Source organism: Sceloporus occidentalis, unplaced genomic scaffold (assembly GCF_023333645.1).
Source record: "Sceloporus occidentalis isolate IW3139 unplaced genomic scaffold, rSceOcc1.0.p SCAF_129, whole genome shotgun sequence".
In the NCBI taxonomy this organism is placed as follows: domain Eukaryota; kingdom Metazoa; phylum Chordata; class Lepidosauria; order Squamata; family Phrynosomatidae; genus Sceloporus; species Sceloporus occidentalis.
Window position 1 is genome coordinate 2,824,740 of NW_028317109.1, and position 16,644 is coordinate 2,841,383.

At 44.3% G+C, this 16,644-nt stretch overlaps 1 protein-coding gene across 3 annotated transcripts in view; it reads right to left on the bottom strand.

Annotated features, from left to right (window-relative positions):
- Positions 1-15,557, bottom strand: part of LOC149281693 (disheveled-associated activator of morphogenesis 2-like) — a 69,836-nt gene extending 54,279 nt beyond the window's left edge. For 2 of the 3 annotated variants that reach the window (XM_089499070.1, XM_089499069.1), the window contains exons 1-2: positions 15,384-15,551; positions 5,812-5,901 (exon numbers count right to left, since the gene is read on the bottom strand). In XM_089499070.1, the coding sequence (XP_089355196.1) occupies positions 5,812-5,901; positions 15,384-15,551 (258 nt within the window). Of the gene's footprint in view, positions 1-5,811; positions 5,902-15,383 lie in introns of all 3 variants that reach the window. The other variant, XM_089499068.1, reaches the window with a different exon arrangement.
- Positions 15,558-16,644: the final 1,087 nt, after the last annotated feature.

The following is a 16,644-nucleotide window of genomic DNA, read 5'->3' on the forward strand; positions in this document are numbered from 1 at the left end:
CCTTCACGTCACACTGACTGGTAATAAAAGGTGATTCTGATACAAACATTCAAAAAAAGTGGTGTTACCCCCAAACCTGCTGGCAGATCGGCCCCATCCGGCCCCTGTCTAGTCACCCGTTTCTCCTGCTGTCTCGTCTTAGATTCAGGAGCCCCATGCCTATCCCATGCATGTTTAATATCCTCACTGTATTACCCTCTACCACTTCTGCTGGGAGGCTGTTCCATGGACGGAATAGGATGTAAATGTACCGTTTCAAGTAAAGAAATCCTTCACAGCTCAAAGCGACTCTTTTCAAGCCCCGGGGACACGCAGATAATATTTCCAGGAAAATATCCAATGTCACCGTGGAATGGTTATTGGCTCATATAATCCCCCATCCCCCGGTTATTTAAACCCGAGACCCCTGAGACTGCAGACTTGAGTTCTGTTGGCACAATCAGGAGAATCCAAGATCTTCCCAAACAGAAGAGACGCCAGAAGAATGTGAAACATCCAACAAAACCGACACTTTTTATGTGATCTTGTGCCCTATTGCGGGGTATTCGTGTAACTGAGTGGGGCATTTAGAAGAAGAAGAATAATGGGGTTCATTCACCCCCGTTTAATTTATAAAGCCGTTCCCTGCTGTTTCTATACACATTATCGGGGCTTTTAGGGCTGTAGAACCCTGCGATCCCCTCATACCCAGCAAACATTCTGACCTCCTAGAAAAGAGGGGCATCAGGGGAGGAGAGAGGGGCATCAAGGGGGGAGAGGGGCATCAGGGGAGGGGAGAGGGGGCATCAGGGGAGGAGAGAGGGGGCATCAGGGAGGGCAAGGGGGGCATCACGGGGAGGAAAGAGGGGCATCAAGGGAAGAAGGTGGGATACGGAGGAGGAAAAATGGGCATCAGGGAGGGAAAGAGGGACACAGAGAAGTGAAGAGCGGCATCAAGGGAGGAAAGTACGATAAAAGGGAGGAAAGATTGGCACCAGGGGCAGAAAAGAGGGGCATCAAGGGATTTAGAGACCAAAGAGGGACTATCCTTCCAAAAATGGAACACTTGGGGGGTATGCAGAGGGACTTGCTTTCCAATGCAGGGCAACCCTGCCTGCCGCGTGATAAGCAGAGATTGATCCTTTTCCGCGGGGGATTCGTCTGATCTCTGCCAGGAAGCATTAAATGGTTTATGGAGGTTACTCCTCTGGCTAATATCTGACCCATCACATTGATCCGTGGAGCAGCTGCAGAACCTCTTGGAAACATAGCTGCCAATCACAATAACAGAATCCCAATGCTTCGGGACATGTGATTTCTAGCTACTAGATCCCTCTCATGCTTAACAGATCACAGATTCCCTTACTGGATCTACCAAGCATACAGAACCACTATTTTCTATGCTGAATTTAGATAATAGATCCCCTTTTTTTTTTACACTGGATCACTCACTGATTGGCGCAGGGGGTCACATTGTCTACTGACGGACCACTTCTGCGTCACCGTTATCAATACTTCACTTATGGGTCATCTTACAGGAATAATGGATCAATGTCATATGATGGCCCCCGTTAATACTTTGTGACAATCCAGCGCTGGATGAGTGTTTACCCCTCTGACAGTTGAAGGGGTTAAACGTAAAGTGTCCAAGGGCAGTAATGTCAGGATATGCTGCTATTCTGGAAGTAATTAACACAGATATTGAAAAGTTGTTCCCTGCCCGTGTGGAGAGCAGAAGGTTTGACCTTCCAGCATTTATCACCCATACAACACATCAACGTTTGGTTCCATATTTAACCCATTAAGGATCCATACAACCTTCAGTGATGCTTCCTGTCAACAAATAGTTAACAATACCAGATCTGCTTATATCAGCGCTGGGGGTTATATTACTATATACAGCGCTGGGGGTTATATTACTGTATACAGCGCTGGGGGTTATATTACTGTATACAGCACTGGGGGTTATATTACTGTATACAGCACTGGGGGTTATATTACTGTATACAGCACTGGGAGTTATATTACTGTATACAGCACTGGGGGTTATATTACTGTATACAGCGCTGGGGGGTTATATTACTGTATACAGCGCTGGTGGGTTATATTACTGTATACAGCACTGGGGGTTATATTACTGTATACAGCGCTGGGGGGGTTATATTACTGTGTACAGCGCTGGGGGTTATTACTGTATACAGCGCTGGGGGTTATATTACTGTATACAGTGCTGGGGGTTATATTACTGTATACAGTGCTGGGGGTTATATTACTGTATACAGCGCTGAGGGGTTATATTACTGTATACAGCGCTGGGGGGTTATATTACTGTATACAGCGCTGGGGGGTTATATTACTGTATACAGCGCTGGGGGGTTATATTACTGTATACAGCGCTGGGGGTTATATTACTGTATACCGCGCTGGGGGTTATATTACTGTATACAGCGCTGGGGGTTATATTACTGTATACAGCGCTGGGGGGTTATATTACTGTATACAGCGCTGGGGGTTATATTACTGTATACAGCGCTGGGGGTTATATTACTGTATACAGCGTTGGGGGGGTTATTACTGTAACTCAGTAATAGAGTTGAGACAAGAGTACACAACTCTATGGTGTGGCTTGTGGTCTCGTGGTAGGATGATGGAGAAATAACCCTGGAGAGGTCCACACGACGCCAGCTCTGGTCTGAAGAACATCACAGACCCTGAAGAAGATCACAAAGCGTGGATCCGGCGGAACCCTGGAGAGGTCAACGAGTAGGAACTTGGAACAGACTGAGATTTGAAATTACGGAGGAGAACTCAGTATAGCTACCCCGGGGGCTACTGAGAAGGACAGAGAGGACAGAGAGGACGATGACCCGTGTTCGAGAATTCCTGGGTCGGGAGAACCGACAGCTACGGACAGACGGAGAAGATTTTGACCGCCATCAAACATTCCAGGAATATCTAAAAATCACTGTAATTTTTCTCGTGGAATCTGCTGATTAGCCATTCGTCTAATGATGGATTTACACGATCAGAGTCCTGTTATTTCATTAATTCATCTTTGTTCCTTTGCCAAAAACCACAAAGAACCCAGAGAAATAACTTTCACACATAATGTTTCTTGTAGATTGATGAGCCCCGGTAAGCGTACGGGCAGCTTCGTAAATATTAGAGAGAGAGTTTAAACGGAACATTACTTTATAAAAAAAAAATTAAGCTACTGCGGAAAAGGATTAATTACAATGTAGGACCTCACTAAAGAGAACCATAGAGAAACCTAACATGGAGCACAGTGAGGATCCAGTCTTGGGGGGAATGTAGCCTTTAAGTGGAGTGGAATGTTTAAATAAAAAAACAACACTTTTGGTGGCCCAAATTCTCTAAATCTGAATTACCCAAGATGTTTCTTATCTCCTCTCGTTTTATTCACCATGTCACACGCTGCTTAATTCTTATGACATGGGTTCCTTATTATTATTAATATTATTATTAAGGATTATATACAATACATGAACCGTATTCCCCAAAATTCTAATGATAATGGGCTTTTTTTAACAGTCCAAAAAGTACGTTTATAGTCAACTATCTCTCTCTTTTTAGAGAATCCCGTAAAATGCTGTCCGCCCTGACGACCTGAAATATATTTAAAAAAATTGTATTTTTCCTTATTTTTCATCTTCTGTCCAAGACGAATCCGCTCTCTTGTATGATCCTAAGCAGCTTCCTCGCGGTTTGTGCCGTGACAGATAGAACATTCTGTTGCGTGTCATTCTGTGAAGTACAACATGATTTAAAATCCCTGTTTTCTTGACCTCATCTTTTAGAAATATGTAAGTGCAGAGAGCGATTTACATCACGGGTCACGAATCCAGCGTGCGTTTCCTGCGCATGTTTATTAGCTTTCGTACAAGAAGTCTATTTATTTTATGAATGTCACGTAATCGGCTGTAACTGTTACCGTCTACCTACTGACGAGCCGTACACATAGAAGACATTATTATAAATATGGATCAGTTTATATGGCGCCATCATATTCTGCGGTGATGTATAATCGATATATGCTGGATTACAAGGAACCGGGTCACATCAGGTACCGGGTCTGGGCCACTGGTCCTTGTTGGGTGTTCTTCAGCTTTCTAACACAAGATGAATGTGACGTCCCACGGACACAGGGGCCAGACATTTGGCTCATGGGACGCCACCAACTGTTTGGCCCTCAAGGATGTATGAATTGGCAGAAGATGGATACTTTGGTTTTATGTAGTGTGGCTTTACCCCTAGTGGGGCATTTAGAAGAAGAATAATGGGGTTTATTTACCCCGTTTAATTTATAAAGCCCTTTCCTGCTGTTTCTATACACATTATCGGGGCTTTTAGGGCTGTAGAACCCTGCGATCCCCTCATACCCAGCAAACATTCTGACCTCCTAGAAAAGAGGGGCATCAGGGGAGGAGAGAGGGGCATCGGGGGAGGAGGGAGGGGCATTGGGGGAGGAGAGAGGGGCATCGGGGGGGAGGGAGGGGCATCGGGGGGGGGAGGGAGGGGCATTGGGGAGGAGAGAGGGGCATTGGGGAGGAGGGAGGGGCATCGGGGAGGAGGGAGGGGCATTGGGGGAGGAGAGAGGGGCGTGGGGATTTGCCACTGCAATAAAAAAGCACTTTCAGGGGTCATCGTGGGTAACTCTCTGTGGGGCCCCAGCTCTGACTATAAAGTATTTTTTCACAGAATTTCCTAGAATACAAAAACATTTTTTTGTAGGGAAGTGCAGTAAAAAATTGACAGCATCTTTTATTTATAATACGACAATTTAATAGAGAAGAATTTTCTTTACCTACATTTTTCTGCTTAAAAAAATTGGGTGTTTTGTATAATCCGAAAAGTACGATAATAAAACATCATTCATATCATTTGATAGGGTCAAAAAGTAGGTCCCGATTATTTACATATAATGTATGGATGTATTTATATCAATATCCCCACATAATATATATGCTGTTTATGCAAAATAAACAATACAGAACGGGCTTATTTTCTAGAAAAAAAATTTTTTGCTGGTAAATAATATGTTCCGGGAGCGTTTCCCATCGGCTGTAGTGACCGGGGGGTTGTTCAGAGGTTAATGAACTCTGGAATCCAGAAGAATGGAAAAAACAAACATCATACCATATTCAATACGCTTCTGGAACGGCTTTAAGGTTATTTATCATTTGGTCGGAGGACAGTTCTTAGAAAAAGACAGAAACAATTTGGCCGTCCCGTATTAATTAACTGCAGCCGGCCAAACAAGATGTGGGGGGGGGGGTAATCATAGGGAGTCATTTGGTGGGAATCCAAAACCCCGTAGTCCGTGAAGAGGAGAATCTGGAGTAGTGGGGACGGTTCTGGAGACCCCCATCTCCAGGAGGATATTGACATTCTGGAGCCCCGACCTATGCATGGTTAGCTCCATCTATAATGTTGACTGGCAGCTACCAAACCGGGAGAGCTCCAGGTAGCGTACCCTAGGAGGTCCCAGGTATGGATATATACGTTACCAGCATTAAATATAACCTACTGCAGCTCCTAACTCTTCTCAAACCAAAGTGTTGGATGCCCTCTTGCCATACTGGTGGCCACAACGTCTCCAGCCACCATGAACTGGCTGCAACCATTCAGAGAGATCAGGCAAAATGAGGAATGTGATAAAGGGACAGGAGACTCCAAACCGAGCTCGGTGACGCCGTACGAACGGCTCCTCCCGGAAATAATAATTAGAACAGGACCGATAAAAATCAAAATCCTAAAAAAACGAGTGACGACTTCCGATAAACCAACCAACGCAGGATTGTAAGGTCCTACCTTTTTCTTGCTACAGTAGATCTGCCATTTCTTCTCCGGAGGGAGGGCAAACATGGCCTCTCTGTTTTTGTCCGTGAGATCCAGCTCATCCTATAAGTCAGAAAAGAGGATTCAGCATTAATCAATTAGTCCTCCCCTTCTGTAAAACGGAATCGCTAAGCGAGAAGGTGACACAGAATGAAATCAGGGAGCAAATCATCTAGCCTGAAACCTGAATCCACACAGTCTTATTATCACATAGTAAAGGGTTAATTTACAGACCGTTAGACTAAGAAGTTTGACCTTAAAAACTTAGAACCTGCTGGCGGATCGGCCCCATCCGGCCCCCGTCTAGTCGCCCGTTTCTCCTGCTGTAAAGACTCAAACCTTAATCAGTCGTTGGTCTCGTCTTAGATTCAGGAGCCGTATGTCTATCCCATGCATGTTTAATACCCTCACTGTATTACCCTCTACCACCTCTGCTGGGAGGATTATCTGTCACCTACTCAGTAAATTAAAACTCCCTTACATTCCATCTCAGCCTCTGACCTTCTAGCATTAGATTCTGGTCTCTTGTTCTAACATTTCTCCTCCTTTTAAATAAACTTTACTTCAGAAAATAATCACATCTAGGTAAACGTTGACGCCTATAATAGTGACTAAGTTGGAACCGACATAAGTCGGGACCAAAAAAAGTACTTGTGACTTTCTTCAGTCTTATGGAACCTTCAATGGGAACGCCGGCGCCCGTGAAAGCAGTGAAGGAAATTCAAGTATTCGTTTGATGACTTTATCATCAAACATTGCATGCGTTGTGACATCATCTAAAACATCATGTCGCCCGTAATGCAACTTGCTGTAGAAGTTCTGGGATGAAACAAGTTTTTTTCAGCAACACTTATCGTGGGGAGGACATTTTTAGAACACGGGCAAAAGGGAAGGGAAGACCCTGGTGATGAGGACAATCTACTGTTGACCAATCAGGAATGGGGAATTTTGCTATCAATTAACATTGTCAATGTTCCAATGTTAACTTTGTCTGGAACTTTGTCGTTGAACCCTGGTGATGAGGACAACCTACTGTTGACCAATCAGGAATAGAGAATTCTGCCACCCATTTACTTTGTTAATGGAACAACCATGTCGTTAGATCCCTGGTCATGAGGACAACCTACTGTTGACCAATCAGCAATGGAGAATTTTGCCACCCATTAACTTTGTCAATGTTCCAATGTTAACTTTGTCTGGAAGAACCATGTCGTCAGGACCCTGGTCATGCAGACAAGTGACTGCTGAGCTTTTCCAATAAACACCCTGAGGTGGCAAACCGTGAAGTCCACCAACTTTTTCCTCTACGGCTCCATGGCTGAAAACTATAGACCTCCCAATACTCACACTGAATAGTCATCTAAATAGCCCCCCCACCCAAAGAATCTGCCACCGTGTTCATTTTCTCTTAGTTTCATCCCAGAAACTTGGATCTCAAATGTCTTTGGAAAGTCACGAACCAATTACTAATTATATGGAATGCGGTTAAAATCTCAAGTCTGTAGATTCTAAAGAAGAAACAAAGGTTTCCTTAATAAAACCCGAAGCGGTTACAGGGGACTCAGTGTAAGCTCAGAGCCAGGTAGTAGCTATTGATGAACCTGGAGGCCTCCAGAGACCCTCACTCCAGAAAACAACCCAAACAACATTTTTTGGGGCAGCTCGCTGCCAGCTTCGCGAGGTGAAGGATTTGGGAAGAAATGTTTTCCGAGCGTTAGCCGCGGCTGAGTGAACAAACATATGGAAATGTTTAGAGGTGGATTTCCAAATGTAAGGGGCAGACATGCGAAACAAGAGCTCTGCCCCATGTTACATAGGATTACAAACCCCAGAGCGAGATTCCAGGTCTAAAAATAAGCCAAGGAATGCTGTCTGAGGTCAGGAAGCTTGTAAAACGGGAGTGGGGCCGTAGACAAGGAGCTACGGGGAACTTCCATGTAATATGTATGCTGCCGTCGTCGAGCGGTATCCATGGGAAGGGGCGCAGGAATAAAAATGTCAATGATACAAAAAAAATTAAGGAAACATCATTAAAAATGAGAAAAAAAAGGCACCAAAAAACCCAAAATAAAATAAATGAGTAAAAAAAATGCATTATGTCCGGCGGCTACGGTAGGCATAGCCCCAACATTTCATAGAGGGGGGCTTTTGTTTTAGGGGTTACGGTTCATAGCATCATAAAAGGCCACACATTGCATGTGCCCCATTTGTGTAACTGAGGGGGCATTTAGAAGAAGAATAATGGGGTTTATTTACCCCGTTTAATTTATAAAGCCGTCTCCTGCTGTTTCTATACACATTATCGGGGCTTTTAGGGCCGTAGAACCCTGCGATCCCCTCATACCCAGCAAACATTCTGACCTCCTAGAAAAGAGGGGCATCAGGGGAGGAGAGAGGGGCATCAGGGGAGGAGAGAGGGGTATGAGGTGAGGAAAGAGGGGCATCAGGGGGAAAAAAGTGGGCATCAGGGGGGAAAGTGGAGAAACAAAGAGCACAGGGATTTGGGACCAAAGAGAGACTGGACAAATTAAACAGAGACACTTGGGAAGTATGTTTGACTAAAGCTTCAGATTTGCAGGGATTTTGCTGTTTCTCTTAATGTTTTTTGTAAGGAATTAATTAAGTTTTTAAGCTATAAATCAACGATTTCACGTGACGTCAAATAAATGCCACATTAAGATCTATAAATAGGAGAATGAACCGCGCTCGCAGCTGATTAATGGGGTAGAATTTAAAAAAGCCAGTTTTATTTTGGGGAAGGAGGAGAGTTAAACGCATTTTTCACCCCGTAAGCCCACGAGGCCTCGGCTAACGTGTTGTAAATTTATCAGCCGGATGGTTTCCAGATGTTCCGAAAAACTGGCAAAGCGCGGCTTTCTGTGGCCATTAAACGCCAACAATGTAAAGACGAATCCGGAACGTCTGCAGCCGACACAAAGCACGTAGAAGTCAGGACTAAAGAGACGCTGCGACCCGCACGATGACATCATCCAATAATCACAACTTCCTGTATCAATGCAGCTGTTATATAGACATTTATCGGCTGCCTGAATCAGCAACTTGGCAATAGTGGTGAGATAACTTAATGGGGAGGAATAATGAGAACAGGATCATTACCAAAAATAGGCTGTTCAACCGGCACACCAGGCAAATGCCTGGAGGGCCACTGGTCTACACTGGCAAATCGAGTGCGGAGAAGTGGTAGAGGGTAATACAGTGAGGGGATTAAACATGCATGGGGTAGGCATACGGCTCCTGAATCTAAGACGAGACCAACGACTGATTAAGGTTTGAGTCTTTACAGCAGGAGAAACGGACGACTAGACGGGGGCCGAATGGGACCGATCTGCCGGCAGGTTCTGGGTTTATCTGATACATTGACACGTGAGACATTGACACGTGAGACAGAACACGGGTGAAAGAAGCGGCCGCCGGCGCTACTGCGCATGTTCCGCAGACTTCTAACAAAGTCAAAAGGCCGCTCTGGGTTTGTCCGCGATCTGGAACATTCTATCCGCAAACGTTTATCTGTAAGAATGTCTCCAAGACACAACCTTCACTCTGGTGTTTATGCCGGTGATGTTGACACCGGACCCCCCTTCTCCAGCGGCGGGGGTATTTAATGCCACAGCCAATCAGCCCCAAAGCTGAACAGGACGCAAGGTGTGGGAAAGGTTACAAGGAAACCCCGGCGCCGGCAGCCACCTTACTTTCCTGACTCTTTTTTCATCCTTCGCGCTTCTGTTTGGTACTAAAAGGGCCTTTTTTCTTTTTGTTTCCTGAAGTCATTTATAGTTTTTGCCAAAGTACACAGAGGCGTCCACCGCTAAACGGCTTCCTGCCCAAAGGGTGCCCGGCCCGGGGTGTGTGCCGGCCAGCACTGTCACAGACTCGCGGCTCTTTACCTCATCTACAGAGCAGCGGATGACGAGAAGTGGCATCGAGATTCATGGGTTTAAACATATTAACCCTTCGGGTGGTGGGAGGCAAAACAAACACTTTATTATTTAAAGGGACTGGACCGGTAATAAGAGCTTTAAATGACCCAGACTCTGCACTGGGCTGGGGGCTGTTTGCATCCACGCTCTTCCAGGGGGGGGGGGGTCTAGGAAGCTTTTATGGGCGTGATAGGAGTCAAGTGCAGTCATGGACGCGTGTGGTGCAGACTTTTTTCTTTTTCATCGCTCTCAGCCAGTTACAGTGTTTTCCTCTCCTTTTTTTCTCTTTTCTCTCCTCTCATTTTTCACTATTCTCTCTCCGCTTCTCTCATTTCATACTTTTCTCTTAGGTCCCTCATCTCCCCTCTTTTTTTCCCCCCTGTATCTCTCCTCACTTTTTTCCCAGTGTCTCTGGGTAGGTTTCCCACCCCCTGGCCATTCCCCCTCCTTCCTTCAATCCAATAAAGATCATCTGGGGTTTTCCCTACTCTAATGCAATGATAGCCAAGCCCCATGCAAGCATAACCCCACCCCTTCACAAAACCCCTCCCCAGAGGAACTCCAGGTGACCTACCCTGAGAACACAGTTATGTTAATAGATGGCATAACAAAAGAGATCCCATGCAAGCTTTAGTCTTTAGTGAATAAAGCCCACATACCGGACAAAATCTAATTAATTCTAATTTAGACAGTTTGGGACACGCAGCGAACTTCCTAATCGTTATTCCCAAATCCTGCCACTTTTTTTTTATTATTGCAGATTCAGGAACATGGAACACCAAACATCGACTTCATTATTTTCCAGATTTTTTTAAGTGCAACTTTGCAATTTTCCCCACCAAAAATAAAAATAAAAAATTGACTCTCTCTAGATTCAAGTTTTCACGGATCCGAAAGGGAATTCTGGAACTGCGCTCTGGCGTCCGGACAAGCTGGTAAAAAAAAATCCATTAGTCAGCAGTGAATTAACCCCGTCTTCACGCCATCGCCCATCAGTGCTTGTGCTCCGACCCGGAATGTGGCCCCGGTCTCGTGTTTCCGACACGTTGGCGTAACGGACTCACCTGCGTGGGACTCTCTGATGGAAACAGAATATCGTTCAAAATAATCTTTTTTCAAGATAAACGAATCCACGGCGCAGGCAGCTGGCCGCGATGTGATGCCGAGGGCCGTGGAAGGTAACAAAAACACCACGTGACCGCTGCACGCGTCACCCCTCGATTTTTCCATCAGCCTAAAGTGGACTCTCTTGCACCAGGGATTAAACTACAAAGGGGCCGCTTTGACGGACGCCCAATGAAAATATTTAACCGGAATAATTTGCCAAATATTTGCCCGAAATCCACGTCCTCGCCGCCTCTGAAGTTTAAATGAATGCGTTTTTAATACGCAGGGAAATCAACACTCTATCCATTTCTTTGTTATTTTTCAGATTAGACGATATAGTTCACGGCGTTAGTCGCTGAACATTAAATAGGAATCCGCGGCGGAATTCTTGGGCTAAAAATGTTAACTCCTTCCTAAAAAAAAAAACGGCTCCGTAACTATTGGGAAACCAAAAAGGAATATAATTTTTATGGTTTTCCTTAACACTCTTCTTTCAATTTACTTTTAGGTCTCGTCTTAGATTCAGGAGCCTCAATAAAGCTCAATAATAACTCAATAAAGCAAAACTTCCTTACATTATACCTAATCCACATTTTTATCTGCCCTTATAAACCTGTGATGTTTCATTGATGATATACACTGATAATGTTACCCCATTCCCTAATACCAGCAATCCCAATATTATTATTATTATCTTTTATTTATATAGCGCCAACAGTTTACGCAGCGCTTAATACAATACAGATATTCAAGGGGTCTGACAAGACAATAATTGACAGACTATGACAAACTGATACATAAGGTGGAGAGAGCAATATGGTTACATGGTTAAATCAGAACTCCCAGTGTTCTCAGCCAGCCATTAGACATTGTCAATGAACCACAGACAGAGAAAAAAATGTGAGGTCGAAATTCTATTTGACTTGTAGCGTCTGAAATCAATCCAGATTAGGTTTGCCACCTTTCTTGCAATAAAATACCGGCCATGCTAATTTGCATAATTATTTATATATGGGTGACATCACAGAAACATAATGTGCACCTACCCCCCCAAATAAATATTTCCTGTCACAGAAACATAATGTGCACCTACCCCCCCAATATTTCCTGCCACAGAAACATAATGTGCACCTACCCCCCCAATATTTCCTGCCACAGAAACATAATGTGCACCTACCCCCCCCAATATTTCCCACCACAGAAACATAATGTGCACCTACCTACCCCCCCAATATTTCCCACCACAGAAACATAATGTGCACCTACCTACCCCCCCAATATTTCCTGTCACAGAAACATAATGTGCACCTACCCCCCCCAATATTTCCTGTCACAGAAACATAATGTACACCTACCTACCCCCCCAATATTTCCTGTCACAGAAACATAATGTACACCTACCTACCCCCCCAATATTTCCTGTCACAGAAACATAATGTACACCTACCTACCCCCCCAATATTTCCTGTCACAGAAGCATAATGTGCACCTACCTCAGTTCACTTTTATCAGTGCAGGCAGGAGTTGGGTCATAAGGCTTTTTCCTCCACAGGCAGCGAGCTTGCACAGGCCGGCCGGTCTGCAGATGCTGCCAGACTCCAGAGCGCTGGGGGAAGCGACGTCATGAAATTAAACATCACTTCCCCCACCGCTCAGCCTCCGCCAATCACGCCGCCGCGGCACGTAGCGCTGTGCTAAATGCGTGCTCCCCCTCCTGCCAATCACCCTGCCGGTCTGCCCTGCAAAAAATACCGGCCATTGCGGGTGCCCTAAATACCGGCTGTGCCGGTGAAATACCAGCCAGGTGGCAACCCTAATCCAGATGGGAATTTATATTTTAGATTTTAATAAATTATAATATATATTTTATTAAACCACATAGAAACCTGACGTTTATATAAAAAAATTGGAGCATAAATAATATTTCTTATTAATCTATTATTATTATTTATTTATTAATTAAATTTAATTGGCAATTTTTCTACCCAGGGCCTGTGCGTGATTAAAAAGTTATTCTTCATTATTACGCCTGGACGTTGTATGGTATTAAATATTAATAACAACAATTAATTATATTGATTAATTATCATTAAACAACATACAATGTATAAAGCAGATGTCCAGAACAGCCATAACTTCATAATAGGTTCCATGTGTCTAGAAAAGGGGGGGTTTCACAAATCCGGGGATATTTTTAATACTTTATTTATAGGAAGCCGTCCCAACCAGTCAGCAACAGGGGGAGAGATAAGTTAACGGGGAGGAATAATCATGCTGATCCTGAGAATAGATGACTGCTCCCGTGGTATAATGTGAAATGAGTTTCTAAAACGCACATTGTAATTCTTACAAATCTCCAACCTCCTTAACTAAAATCCTCTGAGTAATAGTCTGCAACACTTTTTCTTAAAGAAGAGAAAACATTAAATTATTTGCGCTAAAAAGCTGTGAATTTGCCCGACGCGTCTCGCTTCGGATTGCTGGAGAAGCCGGGACTGGCAGGAATGGATATAAAATGAGACGAGGGCTGCGAGAGATGGGAACAGTGTTTGACAGCAGAGAATAAATCACTTTATCAATCAAATAAATGCAACCCGACAGCAACAATAAATCGCAAAGTGAATATCGGGACAAATCTCTGCAGTTTGGAGCAAATGAAGAAAAAAAAATATATAAAATCTTAACTCAGAGCAGGCGGTCTGAGCGAATATCAACATTTTAATTCCCGAAAAGGGTCTTAATTCAGTCTGACGGAGCCTCGGGGTCCTCATTGGCTGCGCTGTTATAGAAAACGTTACATTGTATTTGGAGCAGCGAGGACTCTCTACAAGCGCCATACCTGCCAAGTGTCCCTGTTTAGTCAGTTTCTGTCCCAAATCCATGACAATGTTCCCACCTCTACAGCCCTAAAAGCCCCGATAATGTGTATAGAAACAGCTTTATAAATTAAACGGGGTAAATAAACCCATTCTTCTTCTTCTAAATGCCCCACTCAGTTACGCAAATACCCAGCTGTAGGGCACCAAGTTGCATACAGTCTGTGTAGAGCCCTGCCCCAGCCACGCCTCTAACCACACCCCCAAAAGAAATGTCCTTATTTGGCCATTTGACATGTTGGGAGGGGCATCAATGACAGAAAGAAGGACAGAGAGATTTTGGGCCCAAGCAGGGACTGGCCAAAATAAACAGAGACACTTAGGTTGTATGTTGTGCTTTGGGTTGCAATGAATTACACACCATTATGGACGTGAAAAGTATCAGGAATATGTAGCTGGACACCTCAGAGTTAAGGCAGTAGCAGCCACCAGATTAACTGCAACTCCCATCATGCCTATCCAGACTTCCGTTCTTTTAAGAAACAACCAAGAAACAATCTCAAAGTGTTAATAAGGCTGCTGCTCACACGGCAGTGAACGGGTTAATCTGTGGGGTAGAAGGTCACTGCGCGGCATGTCACTGGCTTATAATAACACTATTGTCCGTACGCTTGGGGCGAACCCATTCAGATCCAGCAAACACAAGGCCTTTCATAACAAGAAAGAAAGTACCCGGCACAGCGCACGGGGCTTATTCACTAAGGAAGGCGTTGGCCGGAGGGTTTCGTCTCCCTGACGTCACCTTACATTGCAAAGAGCTGACCACAGTGAGATTCTTCCCCCAAAATAGTTTTTTTTTTTTTTTAAATCACCGGACTGATTAATCTATACATTATGCAGGGCCAGCTCAGCAATTCTTAAGCCTTTAATAACTCAGAGCCTCAGCTGGAGCGTTTATTAACATCTGAGCTGAATTTGAGGTCTCCATTAAAATCCATAACACATCAGGCCCTGACTGACCATCAGGCAAACCCTGAAAACACTGACTCACGGTCAACAATGGAATGACTCAGTCTTAATCACCCAGTTTCTACACGCTGACTAATGAAAGTCTATGGAGGGACGGACTTCATTAGCATCGCCATAAAGCATCAGCTCAGGCAGATTTTGTAAGGCCGTAATGATGCTCAAAATCCAGACCGGCATCATAAATAAAATAAAATAATGCATGGGGAAGAGGCCCTTTAAGAGCAAAAAATTTAAGCTAAAAAACAAGCAAAAACTCAAATTATTCTGCTCATTTTAATGTCCTCATTTACCATTGAAAATAGATATTCCAAGAAAAACCTCAAGGAACCTGAAAGCCAAGACGTTCTACTGATGAGCCCATATGGTAATTAGGTGTCTGCTCATACCCGCTGAGGGCAGAGCCAGAGCGTTGGGTTTCTGCGTCTCCTGGCACCGCTCTCTGCCCCAAAATATGCAGAAAAATATTAAAAGAAATAAACTCCAAGAACGAACGGAATAAGGCAGGTCTGCAAGATACAGAGAGTCTCTGTGACTGACTACAAGTCCTACGATCCATAGTCAGCCGAAGAGAAGGAAAGGCAGGTCTCAGAACTCAATGAGTATTTAAGACGGGTTGGGGGGGCCTGCAGAAACGGCGGTGATGGGGCGCACTTACCACCAGCTCTGAGAACCTGGCATTGAGCTCTTCGGCAGAGGGTATGGGCCCTGCGAATTCCAGAAACTGCAGAGGGTTGTTGTCTTTGAGATTAATCTCGGGGTGTTCGGTACTCCCAAAGCAGCAGAGGAACCCCAGCGCGTGACGGCTCCTTTTCCGGGGAGCCATGGTCATCCTGTTGAATGCTATCTGCTGATCATGATCTAAAGATGAAGAAGAGAAAAGGAGAGATAATGAGACAGGAAGAAGAACCACTGGTTTTCGGCCCAATGATGGAAATTCCACGTGCGGTATATATATCCCCGCATTAATATATATATATATTATATAGAATAATGTTATACTCCCAAATTCCTGTCTTGTGTTGTTGCCGACAGCGCAGGGTCCCCAATGTTTTACTGAGATTTTTACATTCCAAGTGCGTAATTTTACATTTATCAACATTAAACTGCAGCTTCTGGACTCTCCGCTATCCATCTAATTTACTCAAACCATTAACCATTTGTTCCCCCTGAAATGGCTACCAATATTTAAGATTCCACACTCTTCACAGCGTTAAGAAATATAGAAATTCCCGGCAGGTCGGCCCCATTCGGCCCCCGGCTAGTCGCCTGTTTCTCCTGCTGTAAAGACTCAAACCTTAATCAGGCGTTGGTTTTGTCTTAGATTCAGGAGCCGTATGTCTATCCCATGCATGTTTAATACCCTCGCTGTATTACCCTCTACCACCTCTGCTGGGAGGCTGTTCCACTTTGCTCATTAAGTCCCATTTGTGCCATAAGTTGCAAATAAAACATTTTTTTTATTTAACTCGCACAATGTGTAGCTCAAACATCATGCTGTAACCTGGAGGGGTAGCTCCATTTGTAGACAGAAGGTCGTTATTTTTATTACTTACAAAGGATCTGTAGAATGTATCAGGGTGACGGGGAGGGATAACGCGACATAAAAGCTAATGAGGGTCCTGCTCCCCGTTCACTATAAAAGGAGCATTTCTTTCAGTGTAATGTTAAGGAGATCGGGAAGAAGCTGACAAGCTGGGGCAAGGTTCAGGTTAACAGACAGCAGATAAATGTCTGCATAATAAAAATGCCCTTCACTCATAAAATATAGCAATAAATTAGCCCCCCTGAGACATTCCCGGTGGACGGGACGTTGTGCAGGTCCCAGACACAGCATTGACCCCTAATTATAAGGTTATGGGGGGGGTAAGTTTATTAAACTTGGGGGTTTCAGAGACAGACACATTTTTTACGAGACA